The sequence below is a fragment of the Echiichthys vipera genome (genome assembly GCF_963691815.1).
Source record: "Echiichthys vipera genome assembly, chromosome: 13".
Lineage (NCBI taxonomy): Eukaryota > Metazoa > Chordata > Actinopteri > Perciformes > Trachinidae > Echiichthys > Echiichthys vipera.
Genome location: NC_139838.1, coordinates 2,750,320 through 2,766,089, shown reverse-complemented (window position 1 = coordinate 2,766,089; position 15,770 = coordinate 2,750,320). Strand labels below are relative to the sequence as shown.

The following is a 15,770-nucleotide window of genomic DNA, read 5'->3' as shown; positions in this document are numbered from 1 at the left end:
AGTTTGAAAACTCTGGGGTTGTGTTTAAGAAATGGAGGCCTTTAAAACGATGACGCACAAACCCTAGTATAGCAGAACTTTCTACTGTGAAACATCACCACTTAGGGCTTCTAAACCAAAGCCTTCCATAGTGAGAGCGGTGCTACTGCGGCCAATTATTGTTTGACCAGAGATATTTTATATTATAAATTGTTTTTCCACGTGAGAAATACAATATGTGGCAGGAGTGCGTGATGAAAGACCGAAAAGAGTGACTGTCACGCTCAATGTGTGACACTTGAGAGTCCTGCATTACATTCAATTCAATTCAATGTATTTAAGAAGGGGACAGTGCAAATTAAAGAAACACATGATCATACATGGGTTAAAAATGCTATAATTAGTACTTTAAAAGTGAATTTCTCCCAGATTTGGGATCACATTCCTATCGGCACATGTTGTTTTTGGTTTAAAAGTCTTTATTTCACTGAAGAATGTGCTACTGTAATGTGACTCCACAGTCATTCCATTGCTACATGCTAATGTTAGGGAAAGCTGTAATCTTGGCTGCTGATCTTCATTTCTCCCCAATGTCTGATCATATTCCAGCTGATTGTCCATGGTAGAAAGTGCTGCTATACTCCATTACAGTCAGTCTAATCATCTGTTGACTGAATGGGGTTGAAGCCAAAGTGTTGACGCCTGTGCAGTAGTTCCGCGTTGATGTCGCCATGTCCAGCTAGTGCCATCTAGCACCTACCAATGCTATTGCCTGTGTGCACAAAGCCTGACCATAAAGAAATGGTTTCATCAGTTTGGTGTGAGATAATCTTCAGTCCTCCACAGAACCATAAGCCTATCATTTATCATAAGAAGTACACTGAAGAATGTGTGTGAACACTAAGACACATGACTCCTACTTACAGTGGAATGCAGGAGGAACCTTTGAGAGCAATGATTCATCAAAGAGCAGTGAGTAGTATTCCATGTCATTGTTTCTTTTTGCTTTGTTAAACTGTCATTTTCTCTGCTTTTCATGTCTGTGTTGTACTTTTACTGTAAATTAAGTGTTTTACATCATGGCTTTTCTTTTAAACCTGGCTGCTAATCCTGGCACATTTAAGGTAATGTTTATTAATGAGCACTGTACCTGAGAAAATATACAGAATAAAGCACAGAGATAGGGATTTACGATACAAATCCCCCCCCCCCCCCCCCCCAATCCATACAATTTTATTTTTACTTTTTATAGCTGTGTTTCCAGTGGCTTTAATTACCATGAAGTTAACAGGTGAAATTACCAACAATCTAATACAGTATATGTATAATTCATGAATAGGGGTTACATATGAGAAATTGGCTGAAATGAAAACAAAATTTAAACCAAATTGTTCAAGAGGGAAATTCTGCCACTGGTAGAAGAGGTTCATCAGAAAAATAACTTAATGAGGAGAATGTAATATCACTGATAAGTGCAAGTATAAAAATGCATTAAAAATGATTTCTAACAAAATGGGTGCCAGCTTTAATCTTATTGTTTGCACCCCTGATAAGTACACAGATAACTTATAATTCATCATGACCAGTGATATTTTGTATAATCACTTAGTCTCTTAGTCTCAGAAGGTGTACGCTCACCTTGGATCTACTGTTGAACACCTTCAGACCTCTGGAGCTTAATTAAGAGAATTAAGTTATTCAACATCTGAAAAATATCTGTTTTCCTTAAGCTTGTGGTTTTTCACTTTTTACATTTTTTCAAGTGAACTCCACAATCCCATGTTCAACTATCACATGAGGCTGTCATGTACTACCACACACACAATGCTGTTGGCCATGTAGTGTAGATAGATGCTGTATTTTACATGATTTTACTATCTCTGACAAGAGCAGTTTTACCAACGTGGTCTCATGGGAGGGCGTATAAATAGCACGCCACTTTTCATGACTTGCATGACTTTTCGCGTGCATGTCTACGCATATTAAGCTTTTCGCGTGTCATTTAACGCCCGTTGTTCCCCAGGGTTAGGGTTAGGGTTAGGGTTAGGGTAAGGGTTAGGGTTAGGGTTAGGGCATTTCACGCCCGTTATTTCAGCCATCCTTCACATGAAATATTGATTTAAAAACAACCCTCTGACAGAAAGCTCCACCACTTCGTATTTCTCCGGAAAGTAGCGGAGAAATACGAACACGTGGGTTTTCCCTCAATGACATTTGTGCGTGAAATGACAACGCCATATCTGCACTATACAAGTCAATTGAGACTACATGGCGTGAAATGACACGCAAAAAACAGGACATGCGTTGTAATTATACGCGAGATGGCTTAAGAGAAATAGCGTGTCATTCACATGCCATTTAGTGAGACCAGGCTGGTTTTACGGACAAAATTCTTTGGTGAAATGTCTTTGTCAGGGGTTAAAAACTGAATCAAACCAAGAAGGAAGACATGGGGTTTTCCCCTGCTGTCCTCAAACAACCTCCTTTGTCTTCACGTAATCATCAACCTGAAACCTTCCTCCACATTCACACCTTTACATGTGGTTCACATTGTTGCATGAATGATGCACTGCTGGTTTCCACTAAATGGAAGGAAAGCTCCAGGTAGGTCATGCCGTTATGGCCCCCTGGGATATAACCTTGGGGAAAAGGGGAGCCTGAAAACAAGAAAACCAAAGTTTGGCATTTGGAAACTACCAACTTGGTATTTAATGCAAGAGAGACCATATTTGGACAAAAGAGTGGAGCTGCCGGGGAGTGCTGTCACTGTACTTTCACTGCACTAAGCTAAAGACTAATGGGGTAAACTTTTACTGATTTTCAACCAGACGATGCGAGTCATCTGGTAGACTTTCAACAGCAGGTGAGAGGGGACCTCCGGGAACTGCTGGCACTCATCTGCATGTGCTGAATCGACACAAAGCCCGTTGCAGTTTCCCTTAGTTGTCAGCTAATGCTAGTGCTAGCTAGCTAGCTTTATTAGCAAAGTGTAACTACAGAATGCTGCTTAAGACATTTTTAGGTGACCACAATGTTACAATGAATGATGACGTGAAAACACATGGTGAGAAGGTCAAAGTCCTAAAACAATAACATTGTCAACATCTCAAAACAAGTTGATGGCTATTTTAATCCGCACATGTGTGTTGCCATGTAGCCTGCTTCATGGTCTATTTGACTTAAAATGGGACCATAATTTACAAAATGAACTTAATGCTGGCTTGAAGAAGACTGTTACACTAAAGATCGAGACATAAACTAATTAGGAAAATGTTTACTGAGGTAATCAATCGAGTGAGAAGTTAAGGCTTATTTTCTCATTGACTTCTATACAATCAGACTTTTTGAAACCAGTGGATTTGCACCTTACTAGGCCCTTTGCATTGGTTTCAGGTACGGAAGTGATGTTCATTATATTTTAGTCTATGGGTGACAAAGAAAAACTGAATGTAAATTATATGTACAGTTTAACAGAGGGACCAAGCCAGTGTAAATGAATGTAAATCAACAAGAACTTGAATTTAATTTTACTGAGGCAAAAATAAATTAAGAAAATGTAGTTGTTCCACTTCAGTGATTTAAATATGAGGGCACAAAGTAGGACACAGTATGTGTGTTTTTTAAATGGACAATCCAACAATGATGCCCTCTTGATGCAGGGTGTGTAGTGATGATACAGTAGCCAGGGACTGAAATTCACTCTCAAGCTCTCTTTTTATTTCTTCACACTGTCACTTTCTGTGTGTACAACCAAGTGCAACACAAATGCTCTCAGGGAAACACTGTCTGAAATTGAGAACCCAAGTTTCCTGCCAAGCACAGATGGGATCTACATCCCCTCCAGTGTGTTCAAAGTGAAATTCCAGCGAAAAATTATCCCAGGGTCTTTTTAGGAAAATACACTCATCAAATAAGCCATCGAGAAACTATTAACGGAGATATCCAGGAAAGTTGTTAACAGTTGCTAACAGCCAAATGCGGCTAACACTGATTAGTTTGGGAGCTGCAGAGGTTTGGTGTTATCATGAGCAGTGTTAGTGGTTAAAAAAGTTTTAATGCGTTCACTGTGCTGCCCCAAACTAATCAGTGTTTTAGCCGCATTCAGCTGTTAGGGACAGTTCTTCAGGATATCTCTGTTAATAGTTTATACACAAAAAAAAAATCTCTTGATGGCTTATTTGATGAGTGTATTTGCCGAAAAAGACCTTGGGATGATTTTACGCTGGAATTTAATTTAAAGATTCAAAAAATGTTATTATTCATCATAGACTGGGGATTGTCTTAGGTTACGGGCTCACAGCATAAAAACATACAGTACAACATACATGGTGGTGCTTTCACTGTCCACCAAAGAGTTATTGGATTACCACTGTACCACTGGGAACTGATGACCTGCTGGCCAGAAGTCAGGATAGCTGCCTTCAAAGCTGGTGATCAGATGACTGCTCTGGTTCTCTCTACATACATAAGATGAAACAACTTCAAAGTCAATTATCAATGTTAGGCCTTAAGATCTACCTTATGTTTGAACATAGTGGACAAACAATGACTAACACAGCTGTCCAAAACAAAGCACCACTTAAGATTACTCAAGTGACTTTCAAGAAACTTGCAAATGTGTACTCTGAGCTGCTGTTTGGTGTAAAGGTCCTGATGTGGCTACAGTCAGAACCTTGAACCCATCGACACAGTCACATAGAGACAAACATCGTTCCTGTCGTTCCTTTCCTTTCCATGTATGGTGAGTTTCTGCAGCTGGAGATCAGCATGCAAAGGCCTTTGCACTACATGACTACTGTATTTCCCTTCTTTAGGAGCATGTACTGGAAAACCCATGGGTTTTTTGTGTGTGTGTGTGTGTGTGTGTGTGTGTGTGTGTGTGTGTGTGTGTGTGTGTGTGTGCGTGTGTGTGTGTGTGTGTGTGTGTGTGTGTGTGTGTGTGTGGGGGGGGGGGGGTCTATCTGGGCCCTAGGGAAGGAATTGTTCACATACACAATAAAGAGCAACTATATGCTTCCTCATCATGGAGTCCCACTGATAGGAATCTGATCTACTTTCAAGGCTCCCACTCTGCCTTTTGTCCCATCCTTATTTCTGATTTATGAGTAACTACAGTGGAATGAGCCAAATAACCCTTAACATTTGGCTTTACAATATTACTGATGTAGTGAACATTTACAGCTAAATGGTACACTAGATCTACCAGTGTATGTATGTACATAATTCTCTCATCTTTTAATGAGGAAGCTAAGCAGTGGGCCAATCTGCAAAAAACACTGTGTTTCCTCTGTGGCTCTGGGGAGAGTATCAAGTTTCTCTTTAGATGAAGGGAATTTGCTTTTTGAGACAGATTTAGAAACAGAAAAAAACAAGCGGGGGTGGGGGCTGCGATGTACTGCTACAGGAGGGAAGTGTTATTCTCCTCAGTTACTTTCAAATCCTAATGCAAAATCAAATGCAAAAACTTAGTAAGTATGCTGTATGTGAAAGTGGGCCGTAGACCACATAAGGAGGGGGGACTTTTGCGCATCCTTCCTGTCTTGTTGTCAGGCATACTTCCGTCCCACTGTCGCCATGGGAAAGGCAAGTTTAGTCAGTAGTAGAAAGTTGTTTGTGGTCAAAACTACAATTTCCCCCTTCATTGGTTTCATGCATTTCTATTTAACCTGTTCAGTAGAAATACTCTTTGTTCTTCCAATTTCAATTCCTACAGTATATTCTAATGGTGCTTGTCACTGCCATGACACAATGTCTCATGATAATTCAGTTTAAGTAATCTTGTGGCTCTGGTCACGATGTTTGAGTCCCCATATTAAGTTTGAACAATATAATAAGACAGTTCATCCAGTTCTATGAAGCTACTTTACCCTCAGGTTGGATTGTGAGAGAATTATTGCAGAAAAGAAATGAGATTATTAGCATACCCACTTTACGCCCCTGGCCCATTTTGGCGTTGTAGCTGGTGTGATCCCATCGCAGGATAGTTTATATTGTGTGTGTGATAATGTCAGTTTGTTATTGATCAGATTCAAGCATCTGACTGATATCTGGCAGCTAACTATCAGTAGGCCTAATCTTGTTAACACACTCACTTTGCGCTGTAGAAAATCCATCTCGGACATTATAACATAAGTTCTGCATCTAAATGCAGCTGATGACGGAAAATCCAATGTTACTGCACACCCTGTGACCTGATTAGAAATCATCTGTAGTTTTATCATGGTCATACTCTGTTTCTGAAATGATGACTCCATTATAGTCATGTATTTAAGTAACATATTTTGGCAGCTGTGATTGCAGGAACTAGCGGCTAGTAGTATATACAGTACATTTTAATGCATTTTGGGTGATCTGACAAATCGTATTACAAAACAACATATCCTAAAGCACAACAACAAATCCGAAACCACAACAACAAATCGTAAAACACAACAACATTAAACATTAAACACTAGCTGCGTGTTAAACGCAACCTTTGCTAACGGCAGATAGCTGAGTAGCTGCCCTGGTCCACGCAGTTTTGTGAGGGCGGCACGTCTCACCTCATCTGGATGTGAACAGTTTTCTTCTGTACAACCCTGCTTCTCTCAAACGTGACTTTCATTATTTACTGCTACACTTGTGTTTGGGGCTGTAACGAACCGCATGAGAGCGAGGACAGAGTCTGACTGAGAGAGAACTCATTTATTATTTTTATTTTATCACATTTTCTAGACCAAGTGAATCTAACATAAACACTGATGCTTAGTGTTCAGCAGCTTTTAAAACCCAGAACTCATTGGTTTTGTAACATACCTCATGTTTCATATGTACGGTTGACTTATCTCTGAACTTGCAAATACAACTAAATAGATGAATAGTAACATTAAAAAAAAGTATCTTGTAAATAAAACAGTAAATTTAAAAACCATTTTAAAAATGAATCTGGGTTATTTTCTGTACTATTTTGTTAAGTATGAGATCATCATTACCTATATCTACCTTTGAAATGTTTCGCTCATTAACTGTAGATATTGTGTCCATATAACCAGGCAGTATTATTACACAGCTAAGATGCAGGTCGTCTGCCCGGCCTGTGGCCGTCACATTAGAAGCCCTTACCTTCACTAGGTCCATCATCAGGAGACAGTTTCCAGAAGGAGGAGGACTTTAGATTATGAAATGTCCTGTTTAGGTGACAATCTACAAAAATACTCAAAGTGTCATACTGTATAAAAACATTTTATGCAGTCAAGATCAGTTACTGCATTAATGTTAGGCCTGCATACAGAAGATAAACTATTTACCAACATCCCAAAATATACAAACTATTAATGTATTTTTATATTCAGGAACTACAGTTAAAACAATAAGAGACATCCTGCAATACAAATGTAAAATAAGTATAACTGCACCAGCAAAACTTAAAACACAAGACTGGATCTTTTTGAAATATGAATGTGGATGTGCCAAATGGTCAAAAGTAAAAAAAAAAAAAAAAAAAATTAAATGTTTTATTATAAGAAAAATGTTTTAATTGATCAAAATACAGAGACATTCATGAGATATATGCAAAAAAAATTCTCAACTTAGTAAAATATGCAAACGTGATTAGTGACAAAGGTAAAAACAAACATCTTGCAGTGTCTAGAAAACATTTTTTTTATTCATATGAATTTTAGACTTTGATCTGACTTTTTCTTGACGAATAATAATCTTAAGCTGTAAACTTTCACACTGTTGTCCTGTGTTAAACTGCAAATGTTGTGTGAGAGACAGGCTGTCCAGCTGTCCCCGGGGATGTTTTGGATGTGGTAAAGGGCAGGCAGCACGGCTCTCTGGTACAGCAGTCTTGATGTGATGTAGATCTCTCTGTGACTCTGTTAGGGCCGATGTGAAGGCTGAGGAAGCAAACACATGCTTTTAGATCACATCCAGTGATTCAGCGTCTCCTTGATAGGGCAATCAGGTGTCAGCATCACTGGTCCATTAACCTCTCAGCTGCCATTGTGGTTAAAAAGCAGGACTGTCAAGAGAAGCCTGGAGAAAAAGCACATTATGCAGTTCACAATGTGATCATTTGTGAAGAAACACAGAAATAAAGAAAATATAGCATACGAATAAAATCTAGTATGTAGAACAAAACAATTTTTTTAATTAGGGGATCACTGCCACTCTGATAAAACTTTTGCATTAAACACTGACAATAAATAAATAATGTAGTCAAACACAAGGGCCCTGCAATGAATTCAATATGCATGCCGTTTATAATGTGTTTGTTCAAACTGTTTTAGAGATGATTTAATGAGTTCATCACATTATGTCATTAAGATTATCATATAATATTATCATTGAGTTCAGAGGGACTAGTAGAGTTGTGTCTGACTGCATTATACTCAGTGGTGTTATTTTACACAGCATCATGTCATTGGAGTGGATATATCTGTTTACTATAGAACATGTACAGTTAACAGTTCATGCTAGATAGCAGAGTAAATGCACATGTGTTTGTTCTGAATCTACAACACTAACAGCTCTGTAACTGTGGGTGCATCTGTCCCTACATTAACGTTACCGACTTAGAAACTGACGTTAACACACCACCATCGCTGTTAACATTACTTGCCTGATATCTCTGTTTTAACTAACTCTGTGGGCTGTCTGGGCCCAGGCAATAATAGTGCTTACAACCATAAATTATAAATACATTAGCTGTGCAAACATAATCTCAAACTAACGCTCTGTAACTACACTTTAGGGTTTTAACATTAGCGAACTGATGTTACAGATTTTTCTGGATTTACTTGTAACGTTAGGTTTGATAAAATCCGATGCTAACTGCTAATGCAGGCTAACAATAGCATTAGCTTGTAAGCTGGTGTGTTTTGGCTGCTTTACAGCAAGAGTAATAACCACACCTCGGTTCTTATGACTGAAACACTTATGCTGGTTCATGTGGACGCTGACAGACATAAAAAAATTAAGCTTAAGATGCACAGTTCATGTTTTCGTCCAGCTGAGTCTTCATGGCCATGACCATCATGTGATCACATTGAATACAAGTGTAAATGCAAAAACATTATCGGTCCCCATACTACTACCACCAGCACCGAACTTTAACAGGTGTGCCCTCATCCTAGTCAGGCATGCCCTCAAACAGACCGGTGTACCTGTCAGCTACCTGCTCTGTTTTTGACTGAACGGACAGAACAGCTGGTATTGGTAGAGTTTGTAAGCCTTTCAAAACACTATTTTAATAAACTCTGGGTTCACTAACTACGTTGTTGGTGCTTTGTTTTATGTGTAGGGACTCTTCTCATGCTGCTGCAGAGGTTTGCTGTTATTTGGAGCAGCATTAGTTGGTTAAAAAAGACGTTTTAATGCGTCCCTCACCGCCCTGAGCTAATCAGTGTTAGCTGCATTTGGCTGTAAGCAACTGTTAGCGTCTGTCACAAATTTCTCCGTTAGTTGTTCGTGCACAAAAAAATGGTCTCGATGGCTTATTTGCTGAGTGTATTTGCTTAAAAAGAGCCTGGATTGATTGTACACCGGAATTTCACTTTAAACAGGCGAGTGCTGCAGTACCGCGCTTGACCGCTAAGCCCATTGTAGCGTACGACGAGAGCGCCTGTCCTGGGGACCTGGTTTCTTAGAGGTAACTGATTCCATATATGATAGGGGGTGCACAGAGGTGCTGTAGCAGCGGGCAAGATGAGAAATATAATGTGTTTTTTAAAGATCGAAGCATGTAGACCTATCATAGCTGACCCCAAAAATAAAAACTAGCATTATAGGGTCTCTTTAATCATTACTCCAACTCTCTGTGCAAACTGTACAGTACAGTGCACACAGCAGACAAGATTATATTTAGCCTGTCCTAAAGATACTGAGCAGTACTAGAATACTGTAATACCCCAGATTTGCAGTGTATTGAATTAATTTGTAGTAATTGTAGTAGCTTTAACTGTTGCAAACTGTTTCGAATGTGACTGTCAGCTGTCAGCTTCAGATATATTTTCATCAAAACAGGTATATCTTATCAGGTATATCATCAGTGACTTAATTGAAGGTCTGTAGTTACTGTAAAGAATTAAAAATTTGATCCTCCATGTGGAGTCTTGCGTGCGTCATGGTTGTCTCATTCTCTCATCGCATTGATCTGACATTTGTGATACAACCACAAGGCCTCCTTAATTCAACAACTGCTGCTATTTTGCAAAACTTTAACAGACAAACATTGTATCAGTAAGGAAATTGAAACTGTTAAATATGCATGACTAAATGTAACCACTGCAGAGTTCATTAATTACAATAATAATTTCTGCATCAAGCATACTAAGAGGTGTTTGGAAGACAGAGTGGACAAACCATGTAGATGACCCTATGGCACGCATCTGCAACCTCTGGTCCCTATCGGGGTCACGGGGGGGCTGGAGCCAATCCCAGCTGACATCAGGCATGAGGCGGGGTACACCCTGGACAGGACGCCAGTCCATCACAGGGCACACTAAAACAGAGACAGACAACCATTCACACTCACATTCACACCTACGGCCAATTTAGAGACATCAATGAACCTAATACCTGCATGTCTTTGGACTGTGGGAGGAAGAACCCGGAGAAAACCCACGCAGACATGGGGAGAACATGCAAACTCCACACAGAAGGAACCCAGCCTGGATTCGAACCAGGAAGGTGATTGGCTTAAAAAAGTACTTATCGACTTACTGACTTATTGGATATTTAAATGTGATGCCTTGATATATCCAGAATGAAGAAATAATTTCACACTTATTTGTAAACAAGTTTTATTTCCTTATTCTTTGATATAATTAGTTTGTTTTATCTCTCTCTTTCTTGATATTGCATTCACTGTGACTGTATATTCTCTTTCACATATTATCTGTACAGTAGACCTATAAGATCTGTAGTTCTGCCCCCTGACCTGATCAGAAAGCTGTTATCATCTGTTCACATGGTAACGATCAAAGTTAGGACCGCTTAGCATCAGTTTTAATAGTCTGGGAGTCCCGTTTTTATTCAAACAAAACAAAAGTTACTTGTTTAGGTTTAGGCAACAAAACTGCATGGTTAGTTTAAGGAAAAGATTGTGGTTTGGGTTCAAATACTAAAGAAAATGATGTAAGAAAGTTAACTGTTGAATTAGGTTTCAGGGACGTGAACTCTGCTGTCCCAGGTGTAAGTACTGTGTGTGTTTGACCCATTCGACTCCTTAACCTTCCTCCTTGCTCTTTATGCTATGTCTTGTTTTCCCTCACCTTCACGGCAACAAATCCAAGCTAACATTGATGTTCATTGATCTGAGTTGATCTCTGACTAACTCTACCACAAATACTCCCGTCTCCTACAGTAATAGACACGAAACATCTACACTCATTCTTACTCATATGAGTTGTTATACTGCGAGTTAGGGTTGATCTGTGATGTTGTCATAGACACAACCTTAACCTAAATGACTATGAAAATGGTTTAGCCTGAGATAATCAGACAGTTTTGAGTCATTTATTACAACCAAAAGTCTAGTTCCAATTTAATGTAGGTATTATTTATTACATATATTTATAATGAGAACAGGTTTTAATCAGTTCTCATCTACATTGTGCTGTATTTATATTTTCCACAATGACCTTGATCCCAGTCAATACACTGAATATATACATGATAATTATGGGAATGAGCTGTTATGATTGCCCTGGTGGCTATGGATAGGTATACTTAGCCATGATGCTCAGAAATAATGTATGCGATGGAAATCAACAGTACAGCAACTAAATCAATGTATCCTCATCAACAGGTTAGTATGAAATATAAAATATTTAATGCCATGAAACAGTGACCTGTACTTGACTGTGATGGTTAAATTTAGTCAATAAAAGGTGTCGGCTAAGTTTAGGGAACAGAAGGTGGCGGTTAAGGTTAGACAACAAAAGTAACGGTAAAGGTTAGTCAACAAAAGTGACGGTTAAGTTAAGACAACAAAAGGTGATGGTTAAGTTAAGACAACAAAAGTGACGGTTAAGTTAAGACAACAAAAGGTGATGGTTAAGTTAAGACAACAAAAGTGACGGTTAAGGTTAGACAACAAAAGTGACGGTTAAGTTAAGACAGCAAAAGGTGATGGTTAAGTTAAGACAGCAAAAGTGAGGTTAAGTTAAGACAACAAAAGGTGATGGTTAAGTTTAGACAACAAAAGGTGATGGTTAGGTTTAGACAACAAAAGGTGATGGTTAAGACAACAAAAGGAACAGTTAAGATAAGAAAACAATACTGAGGGTTAAGTTTAGACAAAAAAAGAGGTGGTTAAGTTTAGCTGACAAAAGGTGGCGATTAAGTTTAGACAACAAAAGTAACAGTTAAGATAAGACACAGAAGTGAGGGTTTAGTTTAGACAACAAAAGGTGATGGTTAAGTTTAGACAACAAAAGTGACCATTAGGTTTAGACAACAAAAGGGATGGTTAAGTTTAGACTAGGTGGCGGTTAAGTATCAAGATGACTAGGTTAAGATAAGAAAATAAGGTGGTGCTTTGTCTTAGTACTTTGGGGACATTAACGCTGGCCCTCCCAGGTGAAAGTCCCGTGTGTTGGGACTGTAAACTGATTTTGGTGCTCTTGTACACCATCTCAGCTCAGTATGTAATATTACAGTAATACATTTGTGGATTACATATGAATTACAGTGCAGTACTTCCTGTTTCTATATGTAGGCATAGTGACTCACTAAATGGGTTTGAGGTGAGAATGTTGCTGTGAGATGATTTTGTCATTAAGGCTCTACAATCACAGTGTTTCTTCAGCTATCAAATAAAGTTCTTGAATTCCTACATGATGTACCTAACTTTGAAAAAGACTCATGGACTTTATCATCATTTTTTTTTACATTGTACTGTATTTCTATTTTGACACACGAATAAAATTCTTCATACAGAAAAGGCTCTGCTTTACCATCTATTTTTGGGGAAGTAACACTGTGCTCTCAGGATAAATGAAGTCCATTGCAGTTCATTTTAACTTTACACTATTGATGGTGTGACTAATTTTTGTCAACGCTGGCAAGCACGGCGGATGTCTTGATGAATAATTCAGTGATGTGTTGGTGGCTTGTTAACCCACACTTTAACACGGTTTCCATATAGTTGACCCACATAGAGATGACCAGTATGCCACAACTGACGTAAACACTCAACATTAGATGTGGTATGATGAAATGGTAAACTAGGTGAGGTTTAAGGTTTTTGTAAGTGCATCTTGGTATGCAGGTGTATGGCAGATTGTGAGTGTATGTGTTTGAGAGCATGTGTAATTACCAGTGTATCCTTGTCTGTGTGGTGTCTGTAGACCTGTGCGTTTGTGTATTTGCACTGAGGTGTAAAAGGGGATTCTACATGTCTTTGTGTGTGTGTGTGTGTGTGTGTGTGTGTGTGTGTGTGTGTGTGTGTGTGTGTGTGTGTGTGTGTGTGTGTGTGTGTGCTAATGGGATTACACAGTCATAAAGATGCCATGTGTGTAGGAGTGTGTGGTGTGTAAGATCCTCCCCGGCTGTGGGTCTCTCTTCCTCATGAAATCTCCATTCAATCACAATGAGTGACATCACTGGAGTTTCCCTGGAGTGAAGTGTTTTTAAAACAGCCACACGCTGAGTGTCGGTCAACAAACCAGAGCGACAGCAGAAGACTAAACAAAGCTCTTAATAAAGCTTCATAGAGCTCAGCTTGACAGTGAAAGAAGGAATTAATTTGAAACAATGGAAGGTGAATGCAAAGTACTGCTGGATGCTGCTGTCGATACAGGAGCCAGGAAACAAACAGCACGAGTGGAACCCAGCTCAAAGCTAACCACAGCCCTGCTGGTGTTCACACTCTGCCTAGCGTTGGCTGCTGCTGTTGTCCTCATCTTCAACAGGCATGGCAAGGTGGGAACTCAAGCCTTAGATTAGTCTTTGAATTATTGAAGTGTCTCTCACCTGAATCAGCCATTCTATAACAGTCTCTCCATCCTTCTCTTCTTGAAACAGGGCCCAGGACATGATGAGGACAATTATGGTGAGAACTTTTCCCTTCATTCTTTCAAAAGTTCACTACTAGTATTTGTTGTTGATACTGATGGCTTTGTACAACCTAATAACTGTTGTCGTGTACCCCATTTTCTAAACCTCTGTCTTCTCGTATTTCCAGATCTTCGTCACACACTGAGGCAAATTTCCAATGTAAGAGCGGCCATTCATTTAGAAGGTAAAAAAACAATACAATCAGTATCAAAGAATACCTGGGGCTGTGTATATATATATATATATATATATATATATATATAATAAGCACAATGTGAGAATTTGATGGCAGATATGACTTACTTTGTTTGGACTCGCACTGTCTGTGTACAGTATTTTCAATAATGTTCTTCTTGGGGATGTTTTTTCAACTCTCAAGAAAGTTCTTGGACTTAGTAGTTTTTGGGTTCTTAAGGACATCTCATGACTTCTTGAGCATGTTCATGAGGTTCTTAATGTAGTTATAGGGATGGTTTTGAAAGTTCTAAGATGAGGTAGGGCTCAACAGCAAAATGAGAAATGGTTTCATTGATTCTTTTCACTGCAATGCAATTCATTAAAAATCCCTGAGCCACATCAAAGGCACATTTCCATTGCATAATGATGGCTAGTTACATGCCTTGGAATTCTCCCTGTCCTTGTTGAAAAATGTTTGCCTTAATGGTCAATTATTATTTACTTAATTACCAACTCAATAAACCTTCATTGTCTTCAACAGGAGAATACAACCCTGCCATGAAGACCTCTGTGGAATGGAAGAACAATGTGGACCAGTCCCACTTTCAAGGAGGTCTGGAACTCAACAACAATGAAATAGTGATTCCTCAAAACGGCCTCTACTTCGTTTACAGCCAAGTATCTTTCCGGGTCAACTGCAGCAGCAGTAATGCTGATGACATCATCTCACAGCCCATGGTCCACCTCAGCCACACTGTGAAGCGCTGGTCCAGCTCGTATGGGAATGACGATGCCAAGAAGTCCTACCAGACCATCCTGCACTCTATCCGCACTGCCTGCCAAATGAAGGCTAGCAGCGATTTGGGTGAGGAGGGGAGCTGGTTCTCCACTGTGAATATGGGAGCTGTATTCAACCTGATGAAAGGGGACAGACTAAAGACGGTGATGGAAGAGAAGATGCTGCCAGGCCTGGAGGACGAGCCAGGGAAGACTTTCTTTGGTGTGTTTGCCCTTTGAGGACAGATGACTGAGGGCAACAAGTGAAGATAGGAATGTAGATGTAGGTTAGCCATCAGGCTTTACGGTGGCTGCACTGTGAACCATGTAGCCTGCTGCCTCACATGAACTCACTTACACTGTTGAATGTTTGAAGGTTTACACTGCACTAAAAAGTCAATGCAACAGTGACGATAGACTTTACACTCAAACTTTTAGCAAGTCATTTAAAGTTTGCAAGTAAACCAAGCTATTTAACTGCAGCAATCAACAAAAGAGTTTACTGTAATGGGTTACCAGAGATATCTCTATGAGTCTATAATGTTATGTACTATGTACTTGCCTCAGTGTCAGTACCTTTAGCTATGTTGCAATGCTGAAAGTGTAATTTGTAAAAACGTAGGCCTACTATAAATGCTGCAAATTTATTGTGTCACTACAGGCTGACAGAAGTGGATTTTAAAGATGTATTTATACCACATAATATTATATTTATTTATTTAAATATTTATTTATTTCATGTATTTATCTATTTATTTATTCATATATGAGTGTGTTAATTTACAAGTAGA

General features: G+C 39.1%; 1 protein-coding gene across 1 annotated transcript; it reads left to right on the top strand.

Annotated features, from left to right (window-relative positions):
- Window positions 1–13,722: 13,722 nt before the first annotated feature.
- Window positions 13,723–15,219, top strand: tnfa (tumor necrosis factor a (TNF superfamily, member 2); the record flags this gene model as incomplete). Its single annotated transcript, XM_083925989.1, has 4 exons — window positions 13,723–13,890; window positions 13,993–14,020; window positions 14,153–14,209; window positions 14,744–15,219. The coding sequence occupies 4 exons, from the start codon at window positions 13,723–13,725 to the stop codon at window positions 15,217–15,219; spliced, it is 729 nt and encodes a 242-aa protein (XP_083782115.1).
- Between the last annotated feature and the right edge of the window lie 551 nt (window positions 15,220–15,770).